At 49.8% G+C, this 25,738-nt stretch overlaps 8 protein-coding genes across 8 annotated transcripts; 2 read left to right on the forward strand and 6 right to left on the reverse strand.

Annotated features, from left to right (window-relative positions):
- Positions 1–139: 139 nt before the first annotated feature.
- On the reverse strand, positions 140–1,299 carry FOBCDRAFT_272787 (activator of Hsp90 ATPase; the record flags this gene model as incomplete). Its single annotated transcript, XM_031178825.2, has 4 exons — positions 140–158; positions 213–865; positions 938–1,020; positions 1,077–1,299. 4 exons carry the CDS (start codon positions 1,297–1,299, stop codon positions 140–142), a joined length of 978 nt encoding a protein of 325 aa, XP_031044712.1.
- A 2,951-nt stretch (positions 1,300–4,250) lies between these two features.
- On the forward strand, positions 4,251–8,200 carry FOBCDRAFT_30635 (uncharacterized protein). Its single transcript, XM_059611948.1, has 2 exons — positions 4,251–4,632; positions 4,688–8,200. The coding sequence occupies exons 1-2, from the start codon at positions 4,392–4,394 to the stop codon at positions 7,951–7,953; spliced, it is 3,507 nt and encodes a 1,168-aa protein (XP_059464696.1). The 5' UTR covers positions 4,251–4,391; the 3' UTR covers positions 7,954–8,200.
- Positions 7,999–8,856, reverse strand: FOBCDRAFT_221251 (uncharacterized protein). Its single transcript, XM_054704238.2, has one exon. The coding sequence runs from the start codon at positions 8,719–8,721 to the stop codon at positions 8,404–8,406; it is 318 nt and encodes a 105-aa protein (XP_054560213.1). The 5' UTR covers positions 8,722–8,856; the 3' UTR covers positions 7,999–8,403.
- A 280-nt stretch (positions 8,857–9,136) lies between these two features.
- On the forward strand, positions 9,137–10,700 carry FOBCDRAFT_221252 (uncharacterized protein). Its single transcript, XM_031178822.3, has one exon. It carries the CDS (start codon positions 9,425–9,427, stop codon positions 10,649–10,651), a length of 1,227 nt encoding a protein of 408 aa, XP_031044709.3. The 5' UTR covers positions 9,137–9,424; the 3' UTR covers positions 10,652–10,700.
- A 1-nt stretch (position 10,701) lies between these two features.
- On the reverse strand, positions 10,702–11,805 carry FOBCDRAFT_181152 (mitochondrial 54S ribosomal protein YmL16). Its single transcript, XM_031178821.3, has 3 exons — positions 11,436–11,805; positions 11,269–11,382; positions 10,702–11,213 (listed from the first exon to the last, which is right to left on the reverse strand). Exons 1-3 carry the CDS (start codon positions 11,743–11,745, stop codon positions 10,846–10,848), a joined length of 792 nt encoding a protein of 263 aa, XP_031044708.1. The 5' UTR covers positions 11,746–11,805; the 3' UTR covers positions 10,702–10,845.
- Positions 11,806–11,998: 193 nt separating this feature from the next.
- Positions 11,999–14,012, reverse strand: FOBCDRAFT_221254 (Tubulin/FtsZ, GTPase domain-containing protein). The gene is made up of 5 exons (XM_031178820.3): positions 13,833–14,012; positions 13,636–13,659; positions 13,455–13,577; positions 12,616–13,406; positions 11,999–12,565 (listed from the first exon to the last, which is right to left on the reverse strand). Exons 1-5 carry the CDS (start codon positions 13,842–13,844, stop codon positions 12,175–12,177), a joined length of 1,341 nt encoding a protein of 446 aa, XP_031044707.3. The 5' UTR covers positions 13,845–14,012; the 3' UTR covers positions 11,999–12,174.
- Positions 14,013–15,080: 1,068 nt separating this feature from the next.
- On the reverse strand, positions 15,081–15,907 carry FOBCDRAFT_221255 (uncharacterized protein). The gene has a single exon (XM_031178819.3). It carries the CDS (start codon positions 15,900–15,902, stop codon positions 15,558–15,560), a length of 345 nt encoding a protein of 114 aa, XP_031044706.2. The 5' UTR covers positions 15,903–15,907; the 3' UTR covers positions 15,081–15,557.
- On the reverse strand, positions 15,901–18,911 carry FOBCDRAFT_181158 (P-loop containing nucleoside triphosphate hydrolase protein). Its single transcript, XM_031178818.3, has 3 exons — positions 17,953–18,911; positions 17,828–17,908; positions 15,901–17,781 (listed from the first exon to the last, which is right to left on the reverse strand). The coding sequence occupies exons 1-3, from the start codon at positions 18,736–18,738 to the stop codon at positions 16,396–16,398; spliced, it is 2,253 nt and encodes a 750-aa protein (XP_031044705.2). The 5' UTR covers positions 18,739–18,911; the 3' UTR covers positions 15,901–16,395.
- Between the last annotated feature and the right edge of the window lie 6,827 nt (positions 18,912–25,738).

Here is a 25,738-nt window from a genome sequence, read left to right on the forward strand (position 1 = left end):
TGTGTAGATCACCCAAGACGACCCTCGCCCTCCTCCGCCACAGCAGCGACTATGCAACCCCCCGTCACTACCCTCATCTAGAGAGCGTATTAACTTTGTATTTACCCCAACTCCACGACTCCTTAGTCTTGTAGCTTGCTTACAAAATGGTGCCGAAGCTACACCCTCATAGTCAGTATAAGCAACCCAAGAAAAGCATCAATGGAACTTACCCGAAAGTCTGCTTGATGCTCTTGACGTAGTACTCGAGCCAGTTACGCTTGGTAACATCCTCCTGGCCGATAGGAACACCCTCCCACTTGACTCGCATAACGGTAACGTGGTCGACGTCGTTCTGGTCAAACTCGATGTGCAGCTTGGAGAAGTGACCGGCAGGCCACTGGTTCAGTCGCCAGCTCTGGGTGATCTTCTTAGGCTCTTCAAGCTCGAGATACTCGCCAGACACATTGCCACCGAACAGCTCAAACTTTCCACCAACCTTGGCGCCATCGAAGACCTTGGGGGGAGACCGTGTGAAAGCAGCGATTCGTTGGGGGTCGACAAAGGTTTGGTACAGCTCTTCAGCAGTAGTTCGGAACTCTTCGTTGTCGGTCACGGTAGTGGTGTTTACGACACCTCCGGTCTTACTTTGAGTGCTGGAAGTGGCAGCAGGCTTAGGAGTGGAGCTCTGAGGGTGAATCTTGGGAGTCGAGAAGCCGCTCGAGGGGTTGGAGCCGGGGGCATGCTGAATATCCTTGCCATGCTCGGCGATGAGGGCGCCGGCAAGCTTCTGGAATTCCTGGCGCAGCTGAGGCACGATCTTTGATCGGACGAGATCCTTCACGGGTTGCTTCTCCTTGGACTCGGCAAAGATGTCTACGTCGAACTACGAGGGTTCTTAGCGAGGTTTATTCTACGGCAACACGGAAGGCGAAAGAGCAGGGGAGGTTTTACGTACCACGTACTCGTCTTCTTCCGTGTCGTGGGCGATCTCAGGCACAGTAATGGTACCAGAAACATCATCCTCACCGGGAGCAGATCCTGAATGGTTAGTTGTCATGTCTGCAGTCAAAGTCAAAGTCACCGCATTCCCTTACCAGAATATTGAAGCACCAGCTTGACGTCAAAGATGGTAATCACCTTGCCCTTGCGTTGGCTGACATCGACATCACCATCCATGCTCTGGATCTTATCAATCTTGGCCTTGACCTCACCCTCCTCGGCCTGAACCTTTGTGAGGCTCTCGTCAAAGTAGGACCTGGCCCATGCTGAGACGTCCTTGTTGACCCAGTGCCAGTTGTTGGGGTTGTGTAGAACCATTGTGAAGTCGGTCGAGGGGGTATACTAAATGACTTTGAATCTGTTAGCTTCAACTCCAAACAGAAATTGATCGAGGTGAAGATGAAAGAGTCGAGTCGCAATTGGAATCAGATATGGTCTTAGACCACAGCATGTTGGTCATCAATGAAGGGAGTACAAGTCACTCTATGACTGGTGCCAGCTGGATATCTCATCATGAAAGATGCGACAATTGGTGCAAAAAAGTGTCGTATGTACTTACAGTTTAGTGAAGGAGGTATAGAGAAGATGTTGAAAGGAAAGAGAGTGAGCAGTGGTCAAAAATGTCAATAAATAGCAAAGGGAAGGCAGAGAGAGAAGAGCAGAATATGAAGAGTTGAAAAGAGAGGAGAGTTTGTTGGAGAAGAATCCTCTAGAATTTTACTCGAGCCTTGTGCCCCCACCTTTTTCCAGTGTCCTAGAGCTAGCTTCAAGTGGGGCTCATTTCAGAGCAAGACCCAGCCTCGTCATTTTTATCGATAACCAAAGCAATCTTCTCTTCAGCCTCGGCAAGAATATGGCTTCCTAATGAAGGACTAATGGATAACGGGGAAAGGATATATCGAAGATTTCTACGTGGAAATCAACGAGAAATTGATGATCCGCACCCTTCTGTTACGTTATGTCAACTATGATCACAAGTGCCTTGCTTGCGATTGGCATCCCAATTGACCCAAGGATACGGTTGCGTAAAGGCTTGTGGTTGAACACTTAACGAATTGACTTTGAACATCGACAAGCTTTATGCCAAAAAGCTGGCTTAGCTGATACAGAGCATCAGTTGAAGAGAAACAATACACACCCGTCAATTTCGATAGCTTCCATATTGTTGGATTCGAACGATCAATCATGAAAGATTTCGTGTGGGTGGCCAAGAGTTATCTGAGAAACCCGATGGGCAACTGGATAGAGGTTGGCTACTGGACTTAAGTATGGCCGTCACATTATGATCATGCCTCATGCCCGCTTGGACAAGGGTACATACTTCTGTGATCAACATACAGGCCCCGGGGCGCAAGAAAACTTCCAACATTGAACCAAGGTGCCAAAAATATCTAGTCTACTAAATATATACTAAATTATGCTAAGTTTACCTAAAGACTTTTTATCACTTATGATAGAGGTCCTAAGTTTTGTTGCCTCCCCTTGACAGATTAGGTGTGATCTCAAAAAGAGTGGTGTATGGGTTAAGTCAGCCAGATCTGTGCTTCTACCTTTCCTACACCATGCTCGATCTATTCATAGAAACAGATCGTTCTGAGTTCCACCCCAGCTTAGATTTATAAGCTATTTGGTCGGTGACGTTGGCTATGGAATCAACTCCATCAAGCATATCTTTGTTCTTAAATGGCCCATGGCAGTTGAAACTTTAATTGTTGACCGTCTTTTGCGTTGTTATTCTGTTCTCTTCGGATAACTTGGTCCCGGAGATTCCAATGGCACTCTGCAGTCTGCAAGGAGTATTCGGTTTAGCGATCAAAAGTCAACATCAGCCCACAGCATGAAGGCCCCTTGCACATGGATCTCATGCAGCAGTTCGATCCAGACATGCAAACGTCTTTCCGGTCATGGGTCTCGAGAGTTTCAGAGAGTAGAGAAATGTGACAGGCAGCGAGGGACCTCCATTAAGCGCCGGCATCCACACTCAACCCGCATAGTCCATCCTTGTCAGCCAATAGAAGCTGAGGGATGAGTCTAAGAATAGAACCACGGCGGATGGCCCAAACTTAGCATCTCTCCAAGTCCATCCCAACCTTTCCACTCAGCGGGGTCGGAGGAGGAAGATCAAGCAAGTCCTTCAGCTTCCATGTGGGATATTCAACGTCTTTGTATGGTGACAAACAAGCAACATGACTAGGTATTTGTTGCCGTTCTGCTTACAGCACTCACACAAAAGGCACAAATCAAGCAGCGCTCAACTGATTAGTGTCCATCCTTACTACACCAATGCATCCTCTAGGATCTACAGATACCCCCGACTAGGACATATAAAGAACGCCATCTAACTCTGTCAGCTGAGTTGCTCTGCAAGAAGCGGTCGAAGGTGCTCTGTCATCCCCTAGTTGAATCCCCTCAAGCTTAACTAGTGCCTGATAGTGAAAGCCATGCTTGTAGATCCTCCGTTTCTATTGCCAATTGGCCTTGAACAAAGTTCCCACGAAGCATACCTTGTAGTATCTCTTTGTCCCACCCTCAGATAGCGTCCGTCATCCATGCAATTCTCGACCACCCCAGCAAGTCTCTCCCAAAGCAGGTACACACTGTAGGCAGGGCTTGGCTCTCCGGCAATAAACAGAAAACCGAGAATGGTTTCCAGTTTATCAACTTGAAAATGTACTTGCTTTCAGTTGGTACCTCACTCCCGCTGACACCGCCAAAAATTGAGGTGTCGTGATTTCAACATTTTACCGTAAAAGGTGACTTATGCAGGGGTCTATCGCCTGCTGCTACTCCAACTGCGACCTGTACATCCATTTCCCTTTACAGAGCCCCTCTCCCAACCACTTTCTCTCTTTTCACCTTTCACATCCAGTCCAATCCTTAATCACATCTCTGTTTCTTATTTGGTTGGTTGCGCATTAGGGGACGTACTCTTCGTCCTCGCCGCAGCTACGGTGAATGGCTTGATGAGATATATTCGTTACGTCCTTGTCAATTGACCATCTTCGATAAGCTGCAGCGTCCTTTACACACACAGAGCCTCACCTGTAACATACGTCTGTCAGGTCTCTCCTCCGGCTGTACTGTGCCGGGCCAGGTCGAGAGTCATCATAGTCATACCTATTCCTTGTCGTCTCAAAATAGTCTCGACTGCTTCGATCCTCACCTGAGCATCGACTCACTCTACTGCTGCTGCTGCTCGCACGCGCCGCCCACCCCGCGGATCCATCCAATCCCTAGCACCCCACGTACCAGAACCAACCGACCAAAGAGACAGCCCTGACACGATACCCAGCTGTTTCTAAGTTAGACTTCCCTCATCCTTTGGTGTTGTGGCTTGAAACAGGGACCCTGGACCTGGCGCTCGAGTGAATCCTTCGTCCATAGTCGCTTGGTTCCTCTGATCTTTCATCATGACTTCTCACGAAGCGGCGCGACTCCGTCAAGGCCTTCTTCCTCTCACGACAACGTCTGTAGGTGCCTTCAACAACCCTCTACATACGCCCATATCTGCCGTGTCCATGAGCTCCAGTCATTTTCACTCCGCTGTCCAAACACCTGGCAGTAGTATACAGCCATACAACCCCCAAGAATGGGTTCCCACACAGGCTGCTGTCGCCGAGCGCGCCGTTCAATATGCCGGCGAAGTCCAAGGCAAGTGACTAAGAACTAAACATCATGTTATTGCTCGCGTTCTAACATGCCTCAGTGTCGCCAATGCCGCCTCCACCATACAGTCCGCCCAGAAGTCAACAGCAGCGTCCCATGAGTACCGTCTTCGACTCTACACCAGCTGGTACTCCGACTCCGCCGCCTCGACTAAACACAATGGTGCATCGACCTTCGCCTGAACCAGCCAATGCATCTTTTCCTCCTCCTCCGGGTGTAAATGGGCGAAATGGTTCACGAGATCGCCGCTTTCTGCCATCCTTAGGCCGCCGTAGAGATATGGACACCTCCAGTACTCCTCCACCTCAACCGCCGCCTCCTCAAGCCCATCGACAGAGCATGATTGTGCAAACTTCGTTTCATCAACCTACTCCCGAGCATGGAATGACTGGTCCTATGATTCATGGGCCGCCAGCGGCTCGAAGAGCCGTATCTGCAGGAGCCGTGGAGACACCCACATCTGCTCGCTCACGATCAGCGTCTCAAACCAGATGGGAACCAGGCATGCCTCTCCCACCTCCGCCACCAGGGCCCCCACCTGCTTCAAGCAGGTCGCAAAGCGTACAGTCAATAGATAGGAACACAGTTCCCATCATATCTCCTCCTACAAAAAGACGCCGACCACCAACCGGTGTCACAGAACTCGGACCTGTTCCTCCAACACCTGCAGATTGGAACGAGACGGGGAGTCAAGCAGGCCCCTCAAACCGAAGCCGCTCACCGGGTCTCAGGATTGACACGTCGCTACCATCCTCCCAACCTGTTGAACCTGCTCTGGGGTCCTCATCGAGTATTGGCGGGCTCAATCGGCAAAAGGCAGTTAGACATGACAAAACAATTTTGCAGCGGAGGGCTGAGAGTCGGACCCGACACAGCATCCGTGGCTCTATAGATGAACGGACCCGACCCGATTCTATGGCCGACATTATGGTACCGAATACGACTGATCTGTCACGGACATCAATCGGTAAATCGACCCCTCTAAGTGACGCACTCGCATCGCAAGACTCTCGAAACTCGACCCCTAGAGCCCCAGCATCAGGGAAGCTGCCTCAGGAAGCGGAAACACCACCTTTCTCTCCCAACGCTTCTAAGCAACCAATATATGCCAGCAGCTCAAAGGTTGTTGCTCCAAAGGCGCTCCCTACTCCGCCTCCCAGGTCCGGATCTGTGGCATCGGTCTCAAGGGTCCGGGAGTCTTCTCGGCCCCCTTCCGCCGGCCTGTTGGTATCGAAACATTTGGTTACGACTCAAACTGCCGATCAGTTTGGAGAAGGGACTATCGATCGGTTCCGCGAATTTGCGATTAGAGAATCGAGGGCCGCTACTGACGCGGATAGGGTGCGTATGTTCGCTGACTTTGTTGTCAACGAATCAAGGATCAGACGAGAACGATATTCTGTCGCTATTGGGGCTATGGGCTCCGAGATCTTTGACCTCACCCGCGACTTATTTCGGCCGATGGTCAGCCAAAGGCGAGAGTCAGCTTCTTCACAGGATCAGTGGACCCCTGGGCTATCCGAACCAGGTCCTTCTCGTCGAGGCTCTATAGGTTCAAACTTGGGGGAAAGTCCTCAGTCTGCCTCTAAAACAGTCAATGTCCCGACGTCGCCGAGCGGGAACAACCCACCAAACGTGAATTGGTCGAGCAATTATATGCCCTCGTTATCGCCAATTTTGAGTATGAGCGTCAGCGAAAACTATGAAAATGGCAGCTCACGGGGTCGTCCTCCGAGCCGTTGGTGGGAATCAGATTCGCAAGGTGAAGCTTCCCATCTCGGACGTTCCAAGAGAGAGTCGAAGTATATGGGCGTAACCAAGACACAGTGGGTTGAGGAGGACCAGCCGTCTGTGGTATACGAGGAGCAAGGCTCTTCATCCGAGTATCCTCCTGAGAAGACGGGCTGGCATGATCAGTCGGAGCCCAACTTGACTCCTCAACAATTTGGCTTCGCCACCACGTCAAACATGGGTTCTAGTCCCTGTTCGACGATCAACCGCGACCACCTGGATGTTTCCCGCCTTGTCACCATGCCTCCTCCTTATCCAAGACACCATCCCGCTGTCAATAACAAACATCCTGAGTTGACATCCATCAGAACAGCCGTGCGAGCTCTGAGTCAACTCAATGAATTGGCCAAGACAAAGGAGCGGTTCACTGTCGAGAGCACCAAACGTCGAGAACAATTTTCCAAAGCAGCGTCTGAGCGCCGTCAAGCTTTGCGTACAAACTTGCAGAATGAGATCAATGCTGGCAGCTTGAGTTATGCTGATGCAGGAGCTATTGATGCTGATGCAAAAGCCAGCGAGATAACAAAGAAAAAGGACTTGGAAAAGTCCGAATACGAATTGTTCCAGAATCAGGTGGTACTGCCTTTGAACGAACTACTGACAGGGCGTATCTCAAGCGCCACAGAGCTGTTTGACGATCTAGCCCGACACCTATTCGATAACGGGCAGATAGACGCGGACATGCCGCAGGAAGAGGGTGATGATAGACCAGAACTTCTGGAAAAATTGACGCTGCTTAAATGGGTCTTTGAGGCACGAGAGGGTCTTTACCGGGCCATCTACGATCTTCTTTCTGATCGCAACGGCAGATACTGCGAGGTTGTACTGACTCCTTACCGACTTTCCGGAAATACTGAGAAACTCAAGTCAGCTGAGGCTTTCTTTGCTGAAGACTCGGCCAAGCGTGAATATGCGTTCGCTCACGAGGTTCTGGAACGGACCCGAGACTTCCGAGGAGTGGTTGAAAAGGCTGTGGACCATGGTGTTGCACTGCAGCTGTCGGCGTTTTGGGATATTGCGCCTCCGCTTTGTGAGCTACTGGACAATATTCCTCTCGATCTGGATGGTTTCAACATCCAGATTCCAGCATCGGAAATTGAAGAAAACCCATCCTACGTCGAGCATCCGATGCAGTATCTTTTTAGCTTGCTGCTTCACGCCGAGAAGAGCACATACCAGTTCATCGAATCGCACACCAACCTGTTGTGTCTACTTCACGAGGTCAAAGAGGCTGTGGTTCACGCCAAAGGCAAGGTCCTCGAGACGCAGACCCAAGATGAGAACGGAAACGCAATTCCCAAGGCAGACAGCAATGCACAGGCGGTGCAAATGCGACAATCAGAAGAACGCCGACTTACCGAGGATCTGAAGGAAAAGGTCCGTCTCGTTCAAGATCAATGGAAGAGCGCATTAGGCGATAACATTACGCTCGTGAAAGAGCGCCTAGGAGGGTGGCTGTTGCAAATGGGTGGCTGGGATGAGTCGCTCGAAGATAGAGGTGTGGGCAGTGTCTAGAACGTTAAGTGAAATGAGTAGAAGTTGATACCCCTGAGCCAAATGGGCTTGATGATTGGAAACGATATTATTCTGTATATAATTTGTTGATCCTGGACCAAAGATGTCCTTTTATATGAGATATGATGATGAAATGGATGTTCTTCATAATCGAGTGATGCCCGGGTATTGCGTCTGTCTTTTCTGTTCCATACACTTATTCGTACACTGAAGGGTGTGGGCTGAATCTAAGCCTTTTTCTCCACCGCCATATTCTTGAGTGCTGGATGTCATCTGGCCTATTCTCCCATCTGTAGATCCGCTGTTGAAATCGCTTGGCGCTTGGTGTTTAGATTCATTCGATGGCTTGATAAGTCATGGTTCGTTTCTCTTTGATGATTCATTGTCCTTGAAGCCCTTTTCCATCCCCTTTCCCGTCTCTTTTCTCATTTTCATTTCGTCGTCAACCATTTATTTGTACTCAACTGGCAAATCCATGCCGACCCTCCTAGCAGTCAAGCGAACACGCTCCTCCTCATCCATACCCATACCAGGGTTATAACGCTCGAGTAACGTGGCATACATGCGCTGAGATCGGAGATAGGCGATGGCTTGGGCAGCAGCGTGGGCGCGGGCGTCTTGCGACGTCGCCGCTTTGGAGCTGGAAGAAAAGGAATCTCGAAGGCGGGAGTGAAGAGGAGAGCGTGGTGAGGCGAGAATGGGTCGAGGTGGTAGCTCGCGAAGGAGGGAGCGGTAGAGGGAGCGTAGTGAGGCTGGAGAAGAGGCCATTTCGGGTGACAGTGGTCGGTCGGAGGGAGACAAAGAGGATCGATCGTGTTGAATGTCAAGTTGAGATGACGCCTTGAGATTGATTGATTGTATGAACTGGGCAGAATTGATGCTTGAAAAGTCCAGCCAATCGGGTGGTTCCGCTACGAGCAGGGGAAAAACTGTTAGTGGGGATGGGAGAGAGAGAGATGCCCCTCCTCATCGATATCGGAGTTCTGATGGCGGGGTTGGCTTGAGAGAGCTATCTTGCCATTGTAGGACTACCTTGGCAATAGAGCTTCCATCATGGATGTATATAATGATAAATCTAGGTAACTTGACTTTTCTGTTTGACATGTTTTGGCTTCTTTTGAAATAAATCTTGATTTAATTGACGCATTCGAGCTGTATTCCGCTTCCAGTTACACCATAACTGAAACAACTCTTTTAACGTCGCAGCTTACATACTCAGACTTCAGACTTCTCAACAGCTCATCCCACTTCTTTTTCTCTTCCTCTTCGTCTCTCAGATCCATCAATCAATCCACATCCCACTCTAATTAGGCCCAATTGCCTTCATCTAGAGCCCGACGACCCGCCCGACGGCCCGAAAGAGACCAACCAGTGTCTGCTCTAAGCTCTAACACCACCATAAAAAACACAAGGACAATTGCGCCATCCCACGTTACTTAGTAGCTACTTAGCTTACATTTCGTTGCCTTGTATGCCCACTGCTACGCCAAAGTTCTTCTTCTCTAGATCCTTTATTCTTTTCTTATTGACCCTCATCCTGGCTATCCTTATTTCGCCAGCCTTCATCCCCCGTCTCCGCCAACTCTCTTCCCATCTTATCCTTCTCCAACGACCGCTCACAACCATGGCTTCTCCATCCTACGCCTCAGAGCTTCAGATCGCCCAATTGGCCGTTCAGCGTGCTACGATCCTTACCAAGCGCGTCTTCCACGAAAAGGCAAAGGGAACCGTTGACAAAAATGACAAGAGCCCTGTCACCATTGGCGACTTTGGCGCCCAGGCCCTCATCATCGCCGCTCTCCGCCACAACTTCCCCGACGACGCTATCGTCGCCGAGGAGGAGGCTGCGCAGCTCCGTGACGATGCGAACCTGAAGCAGACTATCTGGGAGCTCGTCAGCTCTACAAAGCTCGACAATGAAGATGCTGAGAAGCAACTCGGTGGTCCTATTAAGGATGTCGACGATATGTTGGAATTGATCGACAGAGGTGGCAGCCAGGGTGGTTCCAGCGGTCGTATCTGGGCAATTGATCCCATTGACGGAACAAAGGGCTTCCTCCGTGGTGGACAATACGCTGTCTGCCTTGGTCTCATGGTCGATGGCGACGTCAAGGTCGGTGTCCTTGGCTGCCCTAACCTTCCAGTTGACGATTCAGCCCGTCTGACCTCCGACATTGGCTCTAATGCCACCGATGAGGGTCGTGGTGTTGTTTTCTCTGCTGTGCAGGGCCGTGGCGCGAACAGCCGGCCTCTTACTTCTGGCGCTCTTGCTGCTGAGAAGCCTATCTCCATGCGAAGCATTGATGACCTCTCCAAGGCTACCTTCTGCGAGAGCGTTGAGGCAGGCCACTCAGCGCATGATGACCAAGCTCTTATCTCGAAGAAGCTTGGTATCACCCAGGAAAGTGTCCGCATGGACAGCCAGGCTAAGTATGGCTCTATTGCCCGCGGTGCTGGCGACATCTACCTCCGTCTGCCTGTCAAGGCCACATATCAGGAGAAGATCTGGGATCACGCTGCCGGTGATCTCATTGTTCGTGAGGCTGGTGGCCAAGTGACTGACATTCACGGAAAGCGTCTCGACTTCAGCGTAGGACGCACTCTGGCCAACAACAAGGGCGTCATTGCTGCTCCTGCTGCTGTTCACGGCAAGGTTCTCGAAGCTGTTCAGGAGGTTCTGAGCGCCAAACAGTCGTAAGGAAAAATAAATAGGAAAACAAACGGACATGACTTGAATGAAAGCGAGAATTTCAAAGCAGAAAGTGTAGTTTTGTATATGCCTCGTCAAATAGTACACACAAATCTGTACATGATGCTAGAATACACACGCCAGCTGCGTCCAATAGGCCAAGCCACCAAGCTGGCCAGTATAAATTCCCACATACCACCTCTCTATTTGATCTTCTTCTGCTTCAGCTTGATCGTCTGGTCGTTAATAAACACGCCCTTGCCCTTGTAAGGCTCCGGAGGACGCCACATGCGAACTCGTCCAGCAAACGACATGATGGTCTCGCGGTCAATTCCCTCAATCAGGATACGTGTAGGCGCAGGAGTTGTCACGGTCACGCCGCGAGGGATGCCCTCCTCGACAGGATGAGTAAACCCGAGCTTGAGGCACAGGAAGCGCTGCCCAGGAAATTCTTCTTTAGCACCTCGCTCTTCGACACTCGCTCTATAACCGACACCGACGAGACGGAGAATGGCCGTGTGCCCTTCCGAGACACCCATTATATAGTTCCTTAGGTAAGACCATGTTGTTCCTATCCAATTGTCAGCCCCAATGCCATCAAGCGTGATGATAACCGGTGAACATACCCCACATGGCTTTTTGGTCCTTGGCGTCAGTGTCCTGGACATTCAACGACACCACCTTGGCTTCAGGATCTTGCGTCACCTGCACATATTCCGGAACTTCCAGGTCAAGCTCTCCTAACATCGGTTAGCAATTGTTCCCCTCATTTCTACATGCCGTTCCCTCATACCTAAAGGTCCCTTTACAGTGATGGTTTTCTTGTACACCTTCTTGTATGATGTCAAGTCCCTGCTCGCAACCGGCTCGCCAACAGATAGCTCTACGCCAGGAGGGATCGATAGAGGGGTTCTTCCCAGCTTGGATGGTCGCTTCGAGGTCGTGGAGAAGAGGGCAATGGCGGCTCGGGAAGATGCGATCTTGGGTGCTGTCGCTTGCCATGCTGGCACCAGGAAGCTAGGGAGGGTGACAGGGCCAGACGACGAGGCCGCAATGGCTCGTCCAATTGCCCTCCCCCGGCTGGGAGTAAACATGGCGGCCATTGGTGTCGAGATGGCTGCCGTGGGCGTGCAGCAGTATTGGCTCGTCGAACGAGGTTGACAAGCTCAACTTTTCGCGCTTAGTCATGGCATCACGTGCTCACTATGATAACTTACACCAAGGGTCCGTCGGTCAATGTGGTCCGATTGCCGATGCTTAACTTCATGTCACAGAAACATTTCGAGAACTCGGCGAAACTGGCTTGTGACCAGTTTAAATTAGTTAGTGCTAGGTTCACCATCTTTGAGAATTGAATTGGTACAATAGTACTCTTGGAATTTTATTCGGCTCATACAACTATAGTGTACTGCCACTATTGAGGATATCTTAACCCCAGAATTACAACAACTACACTCGAAAAGAAGTTGCAGGCCGGCTATACGACAAACATAACATAGCGGCCAGTTATTTCAGCACATTGTGGAGCATGTTTACTCCTCGCCCTCAGGGAGCTCCTCCTCGTACTCCTCTTCCTCCTCATCAATACCAGCATCCTGGTACTGCTGGTATTCGGAGACAAGATCATTCATGTTAGACTCGGCCTCAGTGAACTCCATCTCGTCCATACCCTCACCAGTATACCAATGCAAGAAAGCCTTGCGTCGGAACATGGCAGTGAACTGCTCACCAACACGCTTGAAGAGCTCCTGGATAGAGGTGGAGTTTCCGATGAAGGTCGAGGACATCGTAAGTCCTCGGGGAGGGATGGCACAAAGGGCTGTTTGGATGTTGTTGGGAATCCATTCAACGAAGTAAGAAGAGTTCTTGTTCTGGACGTTGCGCATCTGGTCCTCGACCTCCTTCATAGCGACACGGCCACGGCTGTATAAAGTTAGCAAGTAATTTCTATGTGCAAAATCGGGTTCACTCACAAAATGGCCGAGCAGGTCAGGTAGCGACCGTTGCGGAAGTCCGAAGCGGCCATCATGTTCTTAGGGTCGAACATCTGTTGGGTCAACTCAGGAACGCTGACTGCGCGGAAAGAGTGAGCACCACGGCTGGTCAGAGGAGCAAAGCCAACCATGAAGAAGTGTAGACGAGGGAAAGGCACCATGTTGACGGCGAGCTTTCGGAGGTCGGAGTTCAGCTGACCGGGGAAACGGAGACAGGTGGTGACACCGGACATGACAGCAGAAACGAGGTAGTTGAGGTCACCGTAGGAGGGGTTGGACAGCTTCAGGGTGCGCATGCAGATATCGTAGAGGGCCTCGTTATCGATACAGAAGGTCTCATCGGAGTTCTCGACCAGCTGGTGGACGGAGAGGGTAGCATTGTAGGGCTCAACGACGGTGTCAGAGACCTTGGGGGAGGGAACGACGGAGAAGGTGGCCATCATTCGGTCGGGAAATTCCTCGCGGATCTTTGAAATGAGCAGAGTACCCATACCGGCACCGGTACCACCACCGAGAGAGTGGGTGATCTGGAAACCCTGGAGGCAATCGCAGCCCTCGGCCTCACGGCGGACGACGTCGAGGACCTGGTCGACAAGTTCGGCACCCTCAGTGTAGTGACCCTTGGCCCAATTGTTTCCAGCACCGGACTGACCGAAAACGAAGTTGTCGGGACGGAAGAGCTGACCGAAGGGACCAGCACGGACGGCGTCCATGGTACCAGGCTCAAGATCGACGAGGACGGCTCGGGGAACATACTTGTTGCCAGAGGCCTAGTTGTGTGAGCTTGGGAATTCTTGACATTGACTGTTAATGCATACCTCGTTGAAGTAGACACTCATGCGCTCGAGCTGGAGCTCGGAGGTACCGTTGTAGACACCATTGCTGTCGAGGCCGTGCTCGCCAGAGATGGTTTGCCAGAAAGCAGCACCGATTTGGTTACCCTGATAAACATTGTGAGCATCCCCCGCATGCGACGTTGAGGAAGCGATGAGCACTTACGCACTGACCGGTCTGGAGGTGAACCTATTGTAGAGAAGAGATCTGATTAGCTTCTTGTCTTGACAGAAGGTATGGTAAAGCTGGTAGCTATCGTGCATCGTCGTTGAGCTGCCACCGCCCAGCGGGGTAGAATCAGGGGCATGATAAACTCAACGCGTGCAACAGCACAACACGAACTTAAAAAGAGAGGTACTTACAATCTCACGCATGTTGATGAGTGTGGATGAATGTAATCTGGAGGAGTAGAGAGAAGGAGGAGAGAAATGGGCCGAAGTCGTCGAAGAGCTGAAGTAGACCTAGCTTTGACGGAGGAGGACAAGAGTGGGTTGGGTTGGGTTGGAAGGAGACCAAAGGGCGATGTTGATTTTTGTTTGGAGCTGGAGGGTAGAGGGTGAAATTGTTCACCGCCACGGCTCCAGGGCCCAGCAGGGGGGTAAACAAGGGGCAGGGCGGTTCCTTCCAGGCCATTGGACCAGTAAGCACTCTCACTTGTTTACCTCTTGGTCCGTGCACGCGTTCAGAAGGGCAAGGCGCCGCCTGAAGGGTCCCGCAGTGGCAGGCACGCCAATGAATCTGCACCTGTCACTGCCGATGGAGAGGAGGAAATAGCAGCCCGCCATTTTATCTCCAGATGCATATTAAGAATGGAAGTGGTGAATTCTTGTAATACAGCTGAAATAAAAGAAGAAACTACCTATAGAACTCTAACTTATATATTTAGTAAGCTTAATTGCCCCGAATCGAGCCGTTGTTAAAGTTACAACTACGCGCCGTTGAGGCCAGCCACGCTGGCAGCCCAGTATGTGAAGTATCGCCAGATCGCCATCTGATGGAGTGCCAGCAAAACTTGCCCCACTGGTAAATTGGCGATTTGACCATCCGAGATGAACATACGTCTTCGGGCGACCAGCATTTCAAAATGAGGCGATTACACAGTAAGAGAATCTTCAAGTTTATATCTGTATGTACCAAGATACACAGTAGAAAATGCCCATCAGTGAAGTAAGGCTCCAATTGCCTTGAACGCTTTCAATTTGCATCGTCTTTCCTACTTGATATCCATTGGTTCTTCAATGGCACATATTGATGTTAATCTGAACCTAGGCGCCAATCAGTCTCAGCTACAATCTGCCTACCTCGGCTAGGGGAGGCAACAAACCCCAATATCTCTATCCTAAACGACAAAAAGACTTATGTAATGGTTTTCAGCACCTTGGTTCAGGGTCAGAGTTATCTTGTTCCCTGAGGCTTGAGTGTTCAGTCCTTGAATTACTACATATAACAGCTTACATACTCTCGCCAGCTGTCAGGTCAAGCGAACCAAAAGAGCGTAGGAAGAATCCATATGGTGTAAAAGATTAGAAACCGGACGAAAGTCTAGTTACATAACAACCAGTAGGCTACCCCTACTTCGCCAAGTGAAGAGTAAAGAGTATTTACATATTATAGGGAGTCGTTGCACATGGCAAGTGGATGTATATCACCTAAGTCTACTGATCTGGCTCTAGGATGCTCTCCGCTAGACGGACGGTAGTAAAGTCCATGATGTGACTTCTCTTTGGAAGTCTCAGATTGTCACGAAACACATGTATTCATGCACAACTGAATGGCTTTTAGGAAGACTCCTTAGCGATGAAAGAAGAAGTCCTCCTGTAACAGGTATAATTTGAAAAGCTTGGGGGGAAACCTATTGTGCCCTCTGTAGTAGATGTTGCTCGGAGGTTCCTTTGAGGAACAACATGTCGACACCTATAAGCCACCTCTAAAACCAAACCTGATCCATTTCTCATGATTCGTAAAAGTTTGAGGCAAAAGCGACATCTCTAGCGCGCAAATGACCATTGAGTTCTCCTTCGCCTTGTATTCATGTCTTCTCTGATAGACTTCGCATCCATTTGAACCATCGACATCTTTGAGCTGACCTATTCCTCCGAAGCATACTGCCAAAGCTCCTCTCCATTCTTGTTATTGACAAAGACGATCTTTGCAATCTTAGTGCCGTAGGCGTCAGTGCCATCATCTCCAATACCGCGTCGGCTCTTGCAGTCCTTGCACTGCTTGAAGTCCAGCTCGTTGTAGGAACCGCAGACGCTGCCGTCGTGAAGTGTTTGGTTGCACTTCCAGTACAGTAGATTGTCGCGGATTTGGAGTGTTGGCTTGGGCTTCTTGATATCGAATGCGGGTTTGTTTTCGTCGCGGCTTTCGTGAGGATCAGGTTCTGTGATATCCATGGCGACGACCGCCTGGGTGGCCACGACGCCTTCCATTTCTGACATGATAGGCAATGATTGAGACCGAAGATATGTGAGTGTTGAGTATTTCTTGTTAAAGCTGAAGCGCTGCACGCAGTTAAGTTTTTTGTAGGAAGGGAGTTGGAACTTTGATAAAAATAAGATGCAGAATCCGTAGGTGCATCATTTAAAAGGGTCTTGTTTGAAACTCGATGCTCATTGTTGCTATTGAGTGCGAATTGTCGCCTATTCATCGAGGCTCTGATAGAAATCCGTCTGAGCCCAATTTATCGATATCACATGTAACACAACCTCGCATTATGCATCAGTACCATTAGGGTCGGACAATATGAGTCAAATCTTGATTGTTGTGTTTGTGAGAGGAAACTATCATCAGCTGAATAGCGAGTAGCTGAAATCAGCGACGTGAACGGCTCGTATCACACATTAGAATAGGTTATCTGGTCTCGAAGTTATCGGGCAAATCTCTCTGGACCATAAAATCAGCCTTATCAATTTGGCTACGTACTTAATGCTGCTTAACAACACCTGCAGCATTAGCTTGCGCGGCAATCCTCTTCTTGTACGCCTGAACATCGCCAGGGAACTTCTCGACAGTGCCTCCGTCACAAACCCACAGCGATTTGCACACCGTCTGCAACATTGTGACGTCGTGAGACACCATCAGCACACCACCCTGGAATTCGTTGAGCGCCTCAGCCAAAGCATCCATGGCTTCGATATCAAGATGGTTAGAAGGTTCGTCAAGAACCAGAATGTGCGGGTTTGTAAGAGCCAGGCAAGCAAAAGCAACACGAGACTTCTGACCTCCAGAGAGCAATCCCATCTTCTGCAGGCCGGTTGTGCCGGTGATACCAAAAGCACCAAGTCGCCGACGGTATTCCTCATCTGTTCGTCCCGGATAGTTCTTTGACATGAAACCCACGGCACTGTCATTGAGGTCGAGGGCGTCAACGTGGTGCTGAGCGAAGAATCCAATTCGAAGACGAGGGTGTTGCGAGATCAGACCAGACGAAGGATCCAGTTTACCAATGAGCAGCTTCAGGATAGTTGTCTTACCCGCACCGTTGGGTCCGACGATACCAATTCGAGAATCCAGCTGGACATCCAGGTCAACATTGCGGAGCAAGATGTTGTCTTTGTTATAACCAAAAGTGACCTCAGACATCTGTACAATAGGGGGAGATAGCTTCTCGACCTCGGGGAATGTGAACTTGACGCTGTACTCAGCCTCTGGGGGTTCAAGGACCGGCATCTTCTCGAGCTTCTTGATACGTGACTGGGCTTCTGATGACTTAGCGGCGTTATACCGGAACTTGTCGATAAACGCCTGCAGATGGGCTCTCTGGACCATCTGGTTCTCGTACTCTCGTTTGGCGACTTTCTTGCGCTCCTCGCGAGTAGCATAGAAGGTATCGAAGTTGGCTCCACGGTAGTAGTCGAGACGCTGAGAGTGTTGATGAATGATATCGGTGGCGACTTCGTTGAGGAACGCTCTGTCGTGAGAGACAACGAGGACAGTGCTGGGGTATGTTTGAAGGTACTCGGACAAGAATGTAATCGAAGGAACGTCCAACATGTTAGACGGTTCGTCAAGAAGAAGCAAGTCAGGTTCACAGAACAGTGCTCGGGCAAGGGCCAGACGCATTCTCCAACCACCAGAGAAGGTCTTGGTGGCGTGCTGCTGTCGCTCTGTTGAGAAACCGAGACCAGCAAGAATACTAGCAGCTCGTGACTCGGCCTTGTCTGACTCCATTTCGGCCAACTTGGACTGAACATCTCCCAACTTGATATCCTGGGCCTCTCTATCACGATCGATTCTGGCCGCGTCAGCAGATGTGTCGGCCAGAGAAGCACGTTGCTTCTCCAACTCTGCCAGGCGAGCCGTAATTTGCTATCATCGTTAGTAGGTGTTTCATATGACTGAAAGGCAGACTTACATCTTGCTCCTTCAAGAGAACCTTGCGCCAAACATCGGCGTCGAGAACCGCCTGGATGGCTGGGGTGTCGTCACCAGTAATCTTTCTTGTCAGCTATGGTTTTTCTTGATGTAACAGAGACTTACTTCTTGCTCAACGTGCAGAATGGAGATGTGGAGTGGAATTGCAACCTCACGGCGAGACAGAGCTCGAAGCAGTGTTGATTTACCAACACCGTTGTTACCAACCAAACCATACCGGTGGCCATAGGCGAGAGTAAGCGTTGTGTCTGTAAGAATGCGGTTTCCACTGATCGATACATCGATGTTGTCCAATTTAATATCCTTTGACTTGTTTGCGGAGCTGGAGCCCATTTGCAGAGGGTTGACAGCCATATAGAACTCTTCGTATGACTGGGTCGACTCGGGTTGGTCAAGCAGCTTGGATGCCTCATACTCGACAGTCTTGAAGGTTTTCTTCTGCTGCTTGGCGGCAATCTTTCTCTCTGCCTTCTCAAGCTTCTTGCGATCGACCTTGGATTCAACCTTCCTTGCGTTTGCAGACTCCAGGTCCACGCCACCGGTCGCCACAGCTAAGGTGGACGACATGTTGCGCTGCTGGCTCACCTGGATAGTCTGGTCTAGGCGCTTGACCGTCGAAGGTCCTCGTCTCTGGCCTCCATTGGCCTCAGTGTACTTATCGACCCATTTCTCGACCAATTGCTTGATCTTCTCCTCCAGCTCAGCATTAACTTGGCCAGATGCGGACAGTAGGAGCTCGGTGATGGTGGAAGCAGCCTCGTTCAGTGGTGACTCGCCCGATGCATCCTCCTCGTCCAAGTAGGAAGTTGACGCATGGGTCAGGTAGCCCACAGAGTACTCGGAGACTACGGGGTCGATGTGCGGCAGCACAGCTCTGATATCGGCCTCCATGATGCGCTGACTCGACGGTAGGATAGCTGGGCTAAGAACGAATGACTTGAGACCTCTTGATAATCCACGATGCGATGTACAACTTTAGTATGCTCCGCCGGCTACACAGAGTTGTCAAACTGTGACTGAATGGCTTGACAGTGTCGCTACCTTGGATGCCCCGCCAGAGATGTCGTTGAAAATTGTGGGTGTAGATACTGGATCCATCACGGAGGTCTGACGTCCGATCACCGACATCATCATCTCCAGGGTAGGTGTGTCTGAAAAACTATGTAGCGATAACTAATCCACAAATTTTAATAATTGATCATGAATCACTAAAGGAATGCATGCTCATTCCTAACTTCTAGTTTGGTTCTAACTGACTCATGATGATGGTTTAATTCGGTTATAACCATGGTGAATGTGCTACAACTAACTCAGCTTGGCGTCCTGTCAAAATAGCTCAATCTGACTGTGACAACGAGTATGATATTGGTGTGCACACCAGATATGTCCAGCCGGTTTAGAATTCAAGTTGGAACTTCGACACTACTCAATATAACCGAGATGATAAAACGACTGATTTAAATAAAGTCCCGGGTTTTGCAGCACGTGGAAAGTTGGACATAGAAGCCACTCTGCCACTCTACTCAAACCACGAAAAACTGTCCTAGTCGTAGCGACCTAACCTATAGCTAGCCACATCAAGTTCTTAAGTGCCCAAGAAGATGGGAATGGGAGTCATAGCTTTCCCGAACCGGGTCATGCGGATAGCAAGAACCCAAGACACGGGAGCTCGAGCATACAAGAAAAGGGCATATCGCCGAGGGAGGCTATATCAAAATGCGAGCAGGGGCATCCATACGAGTGAAAGGTTTACCAGTCCGCCAGTATACCTCCAGACTCATTGGACCTGAAAAGAAACTTGACCTTCAGAGCTAAACCAAGCCTCATAATAAACTACAGATGTTAGATTGCAGCTATTCACTCCAAATATAGAAGGATCAGGTTATCAAACAAAGCCCAACTGGCGGTGAAGGGCCTCTAATTCAAGAATGGGATGTCGAAATACAGGTTTCTCACAAAACCTGTTCACGGGCAAATTAAACAACGGACATGCATGCATGCTGCAATTAGCATACCCGTGACCTAATATCAGCGCTGATAAGTTGCGTTTATGCAGAGAGAGACTGCATGTGTAGAGCGACTTGAGCGTTCGCAGCCCATTGAGTTCTCATCTAACCTCCAAGCCAACCTATCAACAACGACAAGACACTGCACTCGAGCAAATCTTGGTTCATTCTACAGGGCTATCCCAGCGACGATGCAGTGCCTCGGAGGTCGGTTATCAATGTGGTTGCTGACTATTGAAACCGCCGGCGTTGAATTCAGCAATAACCAGTTGCCACGAATCCTAGCTCTACGCCGGTTTCAGTAATTACAGTTTTCAGCTCCAAACCCGGAGCACCAATCACAGTGCAGAAAGCCGCTATAGCTCTGTGTATTTATTTTTGTTAGGTTAAGTGAGGTAAGGGAAGAGGGGTTATTGACGCGACGCGTCAACTTCATCTCATGATGTTTTTCTTCGCCCGCTTGCACAATTCAGCCAATTGACCCTGAAATGAACCCTGGTATTTAACTCAGATCTAGGTTGTTTATGCTGACCGAGCCCTGATCTTGCGTCTGCATTGTTCTGCACAACACTGCATTGGCGATCAGATGTGATAACCATGTGCATTACTGTACATACGGGAGATCGATGCAAGGCCCTTCTGCATGAAAGCTCAAGTCACATACCCAATGCAGAGAGTCACGCAACAGACTTAGCTGGAGATGGAATGTTTACTGAAGAAATCAACTGATTCACTTCTGACAATATCCTCGTGTCCTCCCTCCACTGCTGTTTTTCAGGAATTCACATTCCCCACTCACATCAACAATAAACATTAGGGGCTCTGTGAGACCAATAACGTCTCTTGTCTTACCAGCGGATTGACAACCATCACCAACTTGCCCCTGGCGCCAGCCATCACCCACCAACTCGTAAAGGACATTGCTAAGTTGCTAACTAAAGGATAAACGGCGCTCCGGCAATTGTGGACGCTTGAGCCTCGAGGTGGACTTTCGGCGCCACCGTTTCGCGAGGACACGGCCCATTCAACGTCATTTTTAACATTGCAATACTATTCCCTCCACTTGGCTCGACGATGGCTTGACCATCGGGCCTTATCAAAACACACCAAACTGGTTTAAATGCGGAAAAGTTAGCTCCGAGTCTAGAATCTCAGGGGCCAGGCATCGTACGTGTATAGACATTGCTGTCCCTGATGGAAATGTGAAAGATTGCCATTGTACATGTGCGATCCCCTTGAGTCCAAGGGTGTCAATTGAGTCTTCAAAATTATAAGTGTGGCTTAACAAGACCTGCACCAACGTGTTATTCAAGCAAGACAACAAATTGATCATGTCTCAAGACGAGCACTCGTCCGCCTGTTATGATTCAATACCAATTGCGGGTATGAGATTGACTCGATAGGACAAAGTCAACTTAGCTCCATGGGAGTGACAGTGTCCCAGGCGCGTGGGCAGCTGGACGCCTCGTCGGTCATGCGCCTCCTATGCTCACGTTTGTCGAGGGCCGATATGAGACAATGGCTGAAGCAAACCACCCATCGACTCAAAAGCCACGGCGATCATGATAACTCGGAATTATTTCCTTATTCTGCGGGGAAAATCCAGCATTCCAGTCTGGAGTTGTCCATGTTGCTTGAGAGCCTAGAGAGCCTCAAGATAGGACCCTTGTCCGCCCGCGAAGAGAGCCCAGAGTTTGTTTGTCCCTTCTTCAATTTGTGGCTGTCGACAAGCACACTGCGGCTTTTGAGTTTAGGGCTATCGCTAGAAAAAGCAGTTCGTGCATTGCGTCAGCTCTGATGGTGAGCACTAGGCACATCTGTCTAGAGCCTAGCTGCCGTTTGAGGATGGTTGGTGGAAATTGGACTTGATGCTCAGAGAAAATGCATTGTGTCGACTGGCTGAGGAACCCTTCAAGATGTTCGCAAGTCGGCAGGTGAGTGGGTTGCTGAATGAAAGCAATGGCAAATTGACTGGTTCACATGCTCAAGTTGCTTCCTCTTCATATCCATCCAACTGCATCTGCAGTCAGATGCTTGAGAAACACCAGAGATCAAGGGATATCCTAGTATCAAGAGAACTCTGAAGGAAGTGGGAAGAAGGAACAACTCCGCTTTTCTCGACAGTCTCGTTTCAGGTATGAGTTGCGAGAGTTCCTGAGATGGTTTCGGTCTCTGAAACAACCCGATGCCAATGCTCAAGGAAACCGGTTCACGAGGATCTGGGCTGAGTACATGTTTGTCAGCGTATTGGGCCAGGCAAAAGATATCCAGTGGCCACGAGCCAGCCTTATCGAGACAAGCGAGCACTAGAAGCAGGGGTGCAAGTTAAGTTTCTCTGCATCGCGGGCCATTGCCCCAACACGAGGAAGATCTGCCTTTGGCGTTCTGGGAATTTGGTGTGAGTGCAAATTCGCATCTGGAACATCTGAATGGTGCCCGCCTTGAGGCGAGAGATGCTCCAAGTCCAAGATGCCTCTAGTTCTTGAACTGGGCCCCACTATCAGACGCAAGCGCTTCTTCGGATCTTGATCGAAAAGCTCGTCGACCGAAAAACATTCCGATACCCATGACTTTCGGCGACGGTGGAGGCATAATCTCATCAAATCAGGTCAATCGTTTCATCCGACCCCTCAGTAAATGCGAGCAAGGGGCGGCCAGCTGCTCCGCTTTCTTCAGGCAGAGGCAGAGGCAGAGACAGAGGCAGAGCGGCAGGTTTATTCTGCAGATCATTGGGTTTTGTATGTGGTGTGGTGTGGTGTGGTGTGGTGTTGTTGTTGTTGTTGTTGTTTTTCTTGTTGTTATTTACGTTTATCTATTTATGGTTGGTTGTGGCTAATACAACCTGTGTGGCAAGCCTCTTCTTCTGACAGCCCAGTCTTCAAGTTACGGTACCATTGTTGATTTCAAGAGATAGTTTTGTTCTAGATCTGCAAGGGACGTTTATTACACGTGTACCTAGTTTCTGGAATATTAAAGCAGAATTTGATATCATAGTTTAGGTTACCTTGGTAACTTATGCTAGTACATATCAACAAACTACTAATATAAGTGCGAACAGTTTGGGACCAACTTGAAAGGGAGCGAAACATTAGCTTCGGCAGCATGAACAACCAAAGTCGTGTATTGTACAGAATGGGGAGATTTCAGAGAGCCACGAAAGGTAATTGCCATGTCTACTGATATATCGTGCTTTTCATGTATCATCGGCAAACATTTATCTTGCAGGTGCTAAGAACGGCCCGTGTACCCCGGAGCACTACCCTACCAACTTAACCATTCTGAACCATGATATTCACTTTCTTATATGCAATGATGGAACATGATGTGATCATGAAAGCCTTTGAAAAAGACAAATAGCCTTGATTGCATCCATCGGACTTTCTTCCACTTGAACCCTGCGCCACCTTGTCAATGGCAAGGTCCCTGAAGTTGGATCGACAAACTTTTTTTTTTTGTTTGCTCGTCTCTGTTCTTCATGCGTCAATAGTCCTAGGTACTTGGCGTTGCACATGATAACCCAGGGCGGCCGCAGACTGATGGACGTGGGACAAAAAGGCGAGTTGCTCATGCTCACACGCAGCTTCTCATGTTCGTTTGGCCATTGAAAGAGCTGCTGGCCTGCGGTTATTGAAGGCCGAGCACGCCATGGGTAATATCAAGTGCTGTCCCAAGGAGGAAAGGTGCGGAGGACAAAGCAAGCTGAAAACTGTCACTGACCTGTAATTGATACTAATTGCATGCAGGGCCACATCAAGCAATCGGGGAACTTGTTGCAGGCCTTGTCGCGAATTGGCTAGACAAGTACGCGTGAAATGGCGAACTACTCCGGAGGATTATACTGTGGTAAGGCAGTGTGTGTTACTGTCGAATGACTGGCTGAAGTTGAAGACTTGTCATTGGAGTACAGACAGCATCATCAGAAATGCCAGTCAGACAGATCTCAGGCGGTGCAATTATAAGATGCAAGATACAAAGTCAATGGGAACACAACCCCTATTTCCGTGATTGGAAATGTTATAAGAGTGCTGTCTGGTTCAGAGCAGACTTCAATGGACGTATGCTGACATGTTCTCCTCTGTAAGCCTCGCGAATTGATTCCCTATTTAGCATCTATTATGCCCAGGACCCTTTTCATAATCATCAATCCCTTGAACATTGTAAGGGTTTGTTGATAAACAGGGTCGCTGCCAAGGCCGCGCCTCCAACCCGGAACGGCCCTGTGTGACAACAGGGGGCGAGAATACATAGCTGTACACGTTGTATGATGCAGATGAGGATTGATCGTTGTATCTCATCCCCCCAGCTGCTCGATGGCGAGAGGCATCCGCGGGAACATCAGTCTTGCAGGCGGACAGCGTCACCAGGGCCCTGTGACAACATGCTGGTGATACCAACCTACAGGTGTGGATAGCCTATGCTGTTATGTGGCAGAGCAAACTCCAGGGCCCTTGGCCTGTGTTGACGTTGAGCAAGCAACGGACAGGGCCCGTGTGTTATGTTTCTCGGTCTCTGAGTCTACGGCAGGGATCTCGTGCTGCTTTGCTTTGTCCGTTCCGGGGAGTCTCCATCCCGTTGTGACCCCCGTCGTCGTCACCTCCGGGGCCGGGACGAGACGAAGATAGCGAGCGAGCGATTGAGCTCGAGGATCAAGGGCAGCTCGATGAGATGCCCTTTTGGTGGAGTATCTCGACTTCGATCCTGTATTTTAGCGTTGAAGATCGAATAAGCACCTCATTCTTCGTTCAGACCACCCGCTTTCCTGCGCACATCTGACTTTGATGCAGAAATGCCGCTGTAGGGAGAGCCCGAGATGCAACCCCCGGAGGAAGCCAAGGAATCCCCTGGTGAAGTAACCCGTCCGGAGCTCCATGTACCAGGGTTAACAGCCACAGGGCGGTCGTGTTGCCCACTCCAGTCGTAAAAAGCATACCACACTTCATGGCCATCGATCGGATACAGGTCGAGACAATTAAAGTTGATATTCCTTGGAATGGTAAATAACGGGTGGCCAGCCCGCAGGCGCTAGATAATAAGCGTTGCGTCTTTCCAGGATATTGAGATTTATGTTTGAGACTTTGAGACGTGATGGATCTCGTGTAGCTGCTACAGTAGCTACAACAAGACAATTGTAGTGGATGTTAGGTGAGCAATTGCATTTTGATCAAGATGCGCTGTGTCAAACCAATTTCACCAAACTGAAGCCGTCCCCAAGTTTAGCAAGACTATCATCCACCGGAGGATCCTCATCTTGACCTTAGATCCGATGTACTAATGCTAAGTCAGTGTCTATGATATCAGATTCAGGCCATTGAATCAACTATTGTATGCAAGTCATGTTAATGTTGGCTGCCCTCCACTCAAAATAGCAGGTCTAATCTCTCTTGCTGCTCAGCGCTTGAGACGTGCCCCAGCCCAGACCCAATCAATTCCAGGTTTCTCCAGGCACTCGCCATATCTGGGCGCAGCGCCGCAGCGGGCCACCTGCAGTCTTGCTTGCACTGGACTGCCAGGGATAAGACACGTTCAGTGGGCTTCCCGGCTTTACAGGAGCCCTGAGGCCCGCAACGGCGCTAGATGCTCAGTGGCTACCTCCGCTAAGAAGAGACAAATGCAGGACCTGGGTGCCCTGGCTTCCCGTGGAGTCGCGGTCTTGATGTGCATCCCTGCAGAGACGATCCGTCCTCACCTAAATCTCACTTGTAATCTCCAGGTTGCAGGTAATGAAAAGCGTACGATTCGAGGGGCTCAGGGCGGTCTTTTTTTATTATTATTTCTTCTCCTGTTGTAATTGCCCAGACTTTGCTTTCGTCTCGGGGCTAAATTCGACGTACAAAGCTACCACATAACTTGCTTTGCTGTAAGGGCATCCAGGAGAAAACAGAACA

The sequence above is a fragment of the Fusarium oxysporum genome, chromosome IV (genome assembly GCF_013085055.1).
Source record: "Fusarium oxysporum Fo47 chromosome IV, complete sequence".
In the NCBI taxonomy this organism is placed as follows: domain Eukaryota; kingdom Fungi; phylum Ascomycota; class Sordariomycetes; order Hypocreales; family Nectriaceae; genus Fusarium; species Fusarium oxysporum.

Bases quoted from the DNA above. Each gene is read 5' to 3' on its own strand.
- FOBCDRAFT_221252 (XM_031178822.3), top strand. From the start codon at position 9,425: ATGCCCACTGCTACGCCAAAGTTCTTCTTCTCTAGATCCTTTATTCTT.
- FOBCDRAFT_221254 (XM_031178820.3), bottom strand. The intron at 13,578-13,635 runs GTAAGTGCTCAT...AATGTTTATCAG, and splicing joins ACCTCCAGACCGGTCAGTGC to GGTAACCAAATCGGTGCTGC. The intron at 12,566-12,615 runs GTGAGTGAACCC...AACTTTATACAG, and splicing joins CTGACCTGCTCGGCCATTTT to CCGTGGCCGTGTCGCTATGA.
- FOBCDRAFT_181158 (XM_031178818.3), bottom strand. From the start codon at position 18,738: ATGGAGGCCGATATCAGAGCTGTGCTGCCGCACATCGACCCCGTAGTC. The intron at 17,909-17,952 runs GTAAGTCTCTGT...CTGACAAGAAAG, and splicing joins TTCTGCACGTTGAGCAAGAA to ATTACTGGTGACGACACCCC. The intron at 17,782-17,827 runs GTAAGTCTGCCT...TAACGATGATAG, and splicing joins TTCTCTTGAAGGAGCAAGAT to CAAATTACGGCTCGCCTGGC.
- FOBCDRAFT_221251 (XM_054704238.2), bottom strand. From the start codon at position 8,721: ATGGCCTCTTCTCCAGCCTCACTACGCTCCCTCTACCGCTCCCTCCTT.
- FOBCDRAFT_181152 (XM_031178821.3), bottom strand. From the start codon at position 11,745: ATGGCCGCCATGTTTACTCCCAGCCGGGGGAGGGCAATTGGACGAGCC. The intron at 11,383-11,435 runs GTATGAGGGAAC...AACCGATGTTAG, and splicing joins CACTGTAAAGGGACCTTTAG to GAGAGCTTGACCTGGAAGTT. The intron at 11,214-11,268 runs GTATGTTCACCG...ACAATTGGATAG, and splicing joins GGACCAAAAAGCCATGTGGG to GAACAACATGGTCTTACCTA.
- FOBCDRAFT_30635 (XM_059611948.1), top strand. From the start codon at position 4,392: ATGACTTCTCACGAAGCGGCGCGACTCCGTCAAGGCCTTCTTCCTCTC. The intron at 4,633-4,687 runs GCAAGTGACTAA...AACATGCCTCAG, and splicing joins ATATGCCGGCGAAGTCCAAG to TGTCGCCAATGCCGCCTCCA.
- FOBCDRAFT_221255 (XM_031178819.3), bottom strand. From the start codon at position 15,902: ATGGAAGGCGTCGTGGCCACCCAGGCGGTCGTCGCCATGGATATCACA.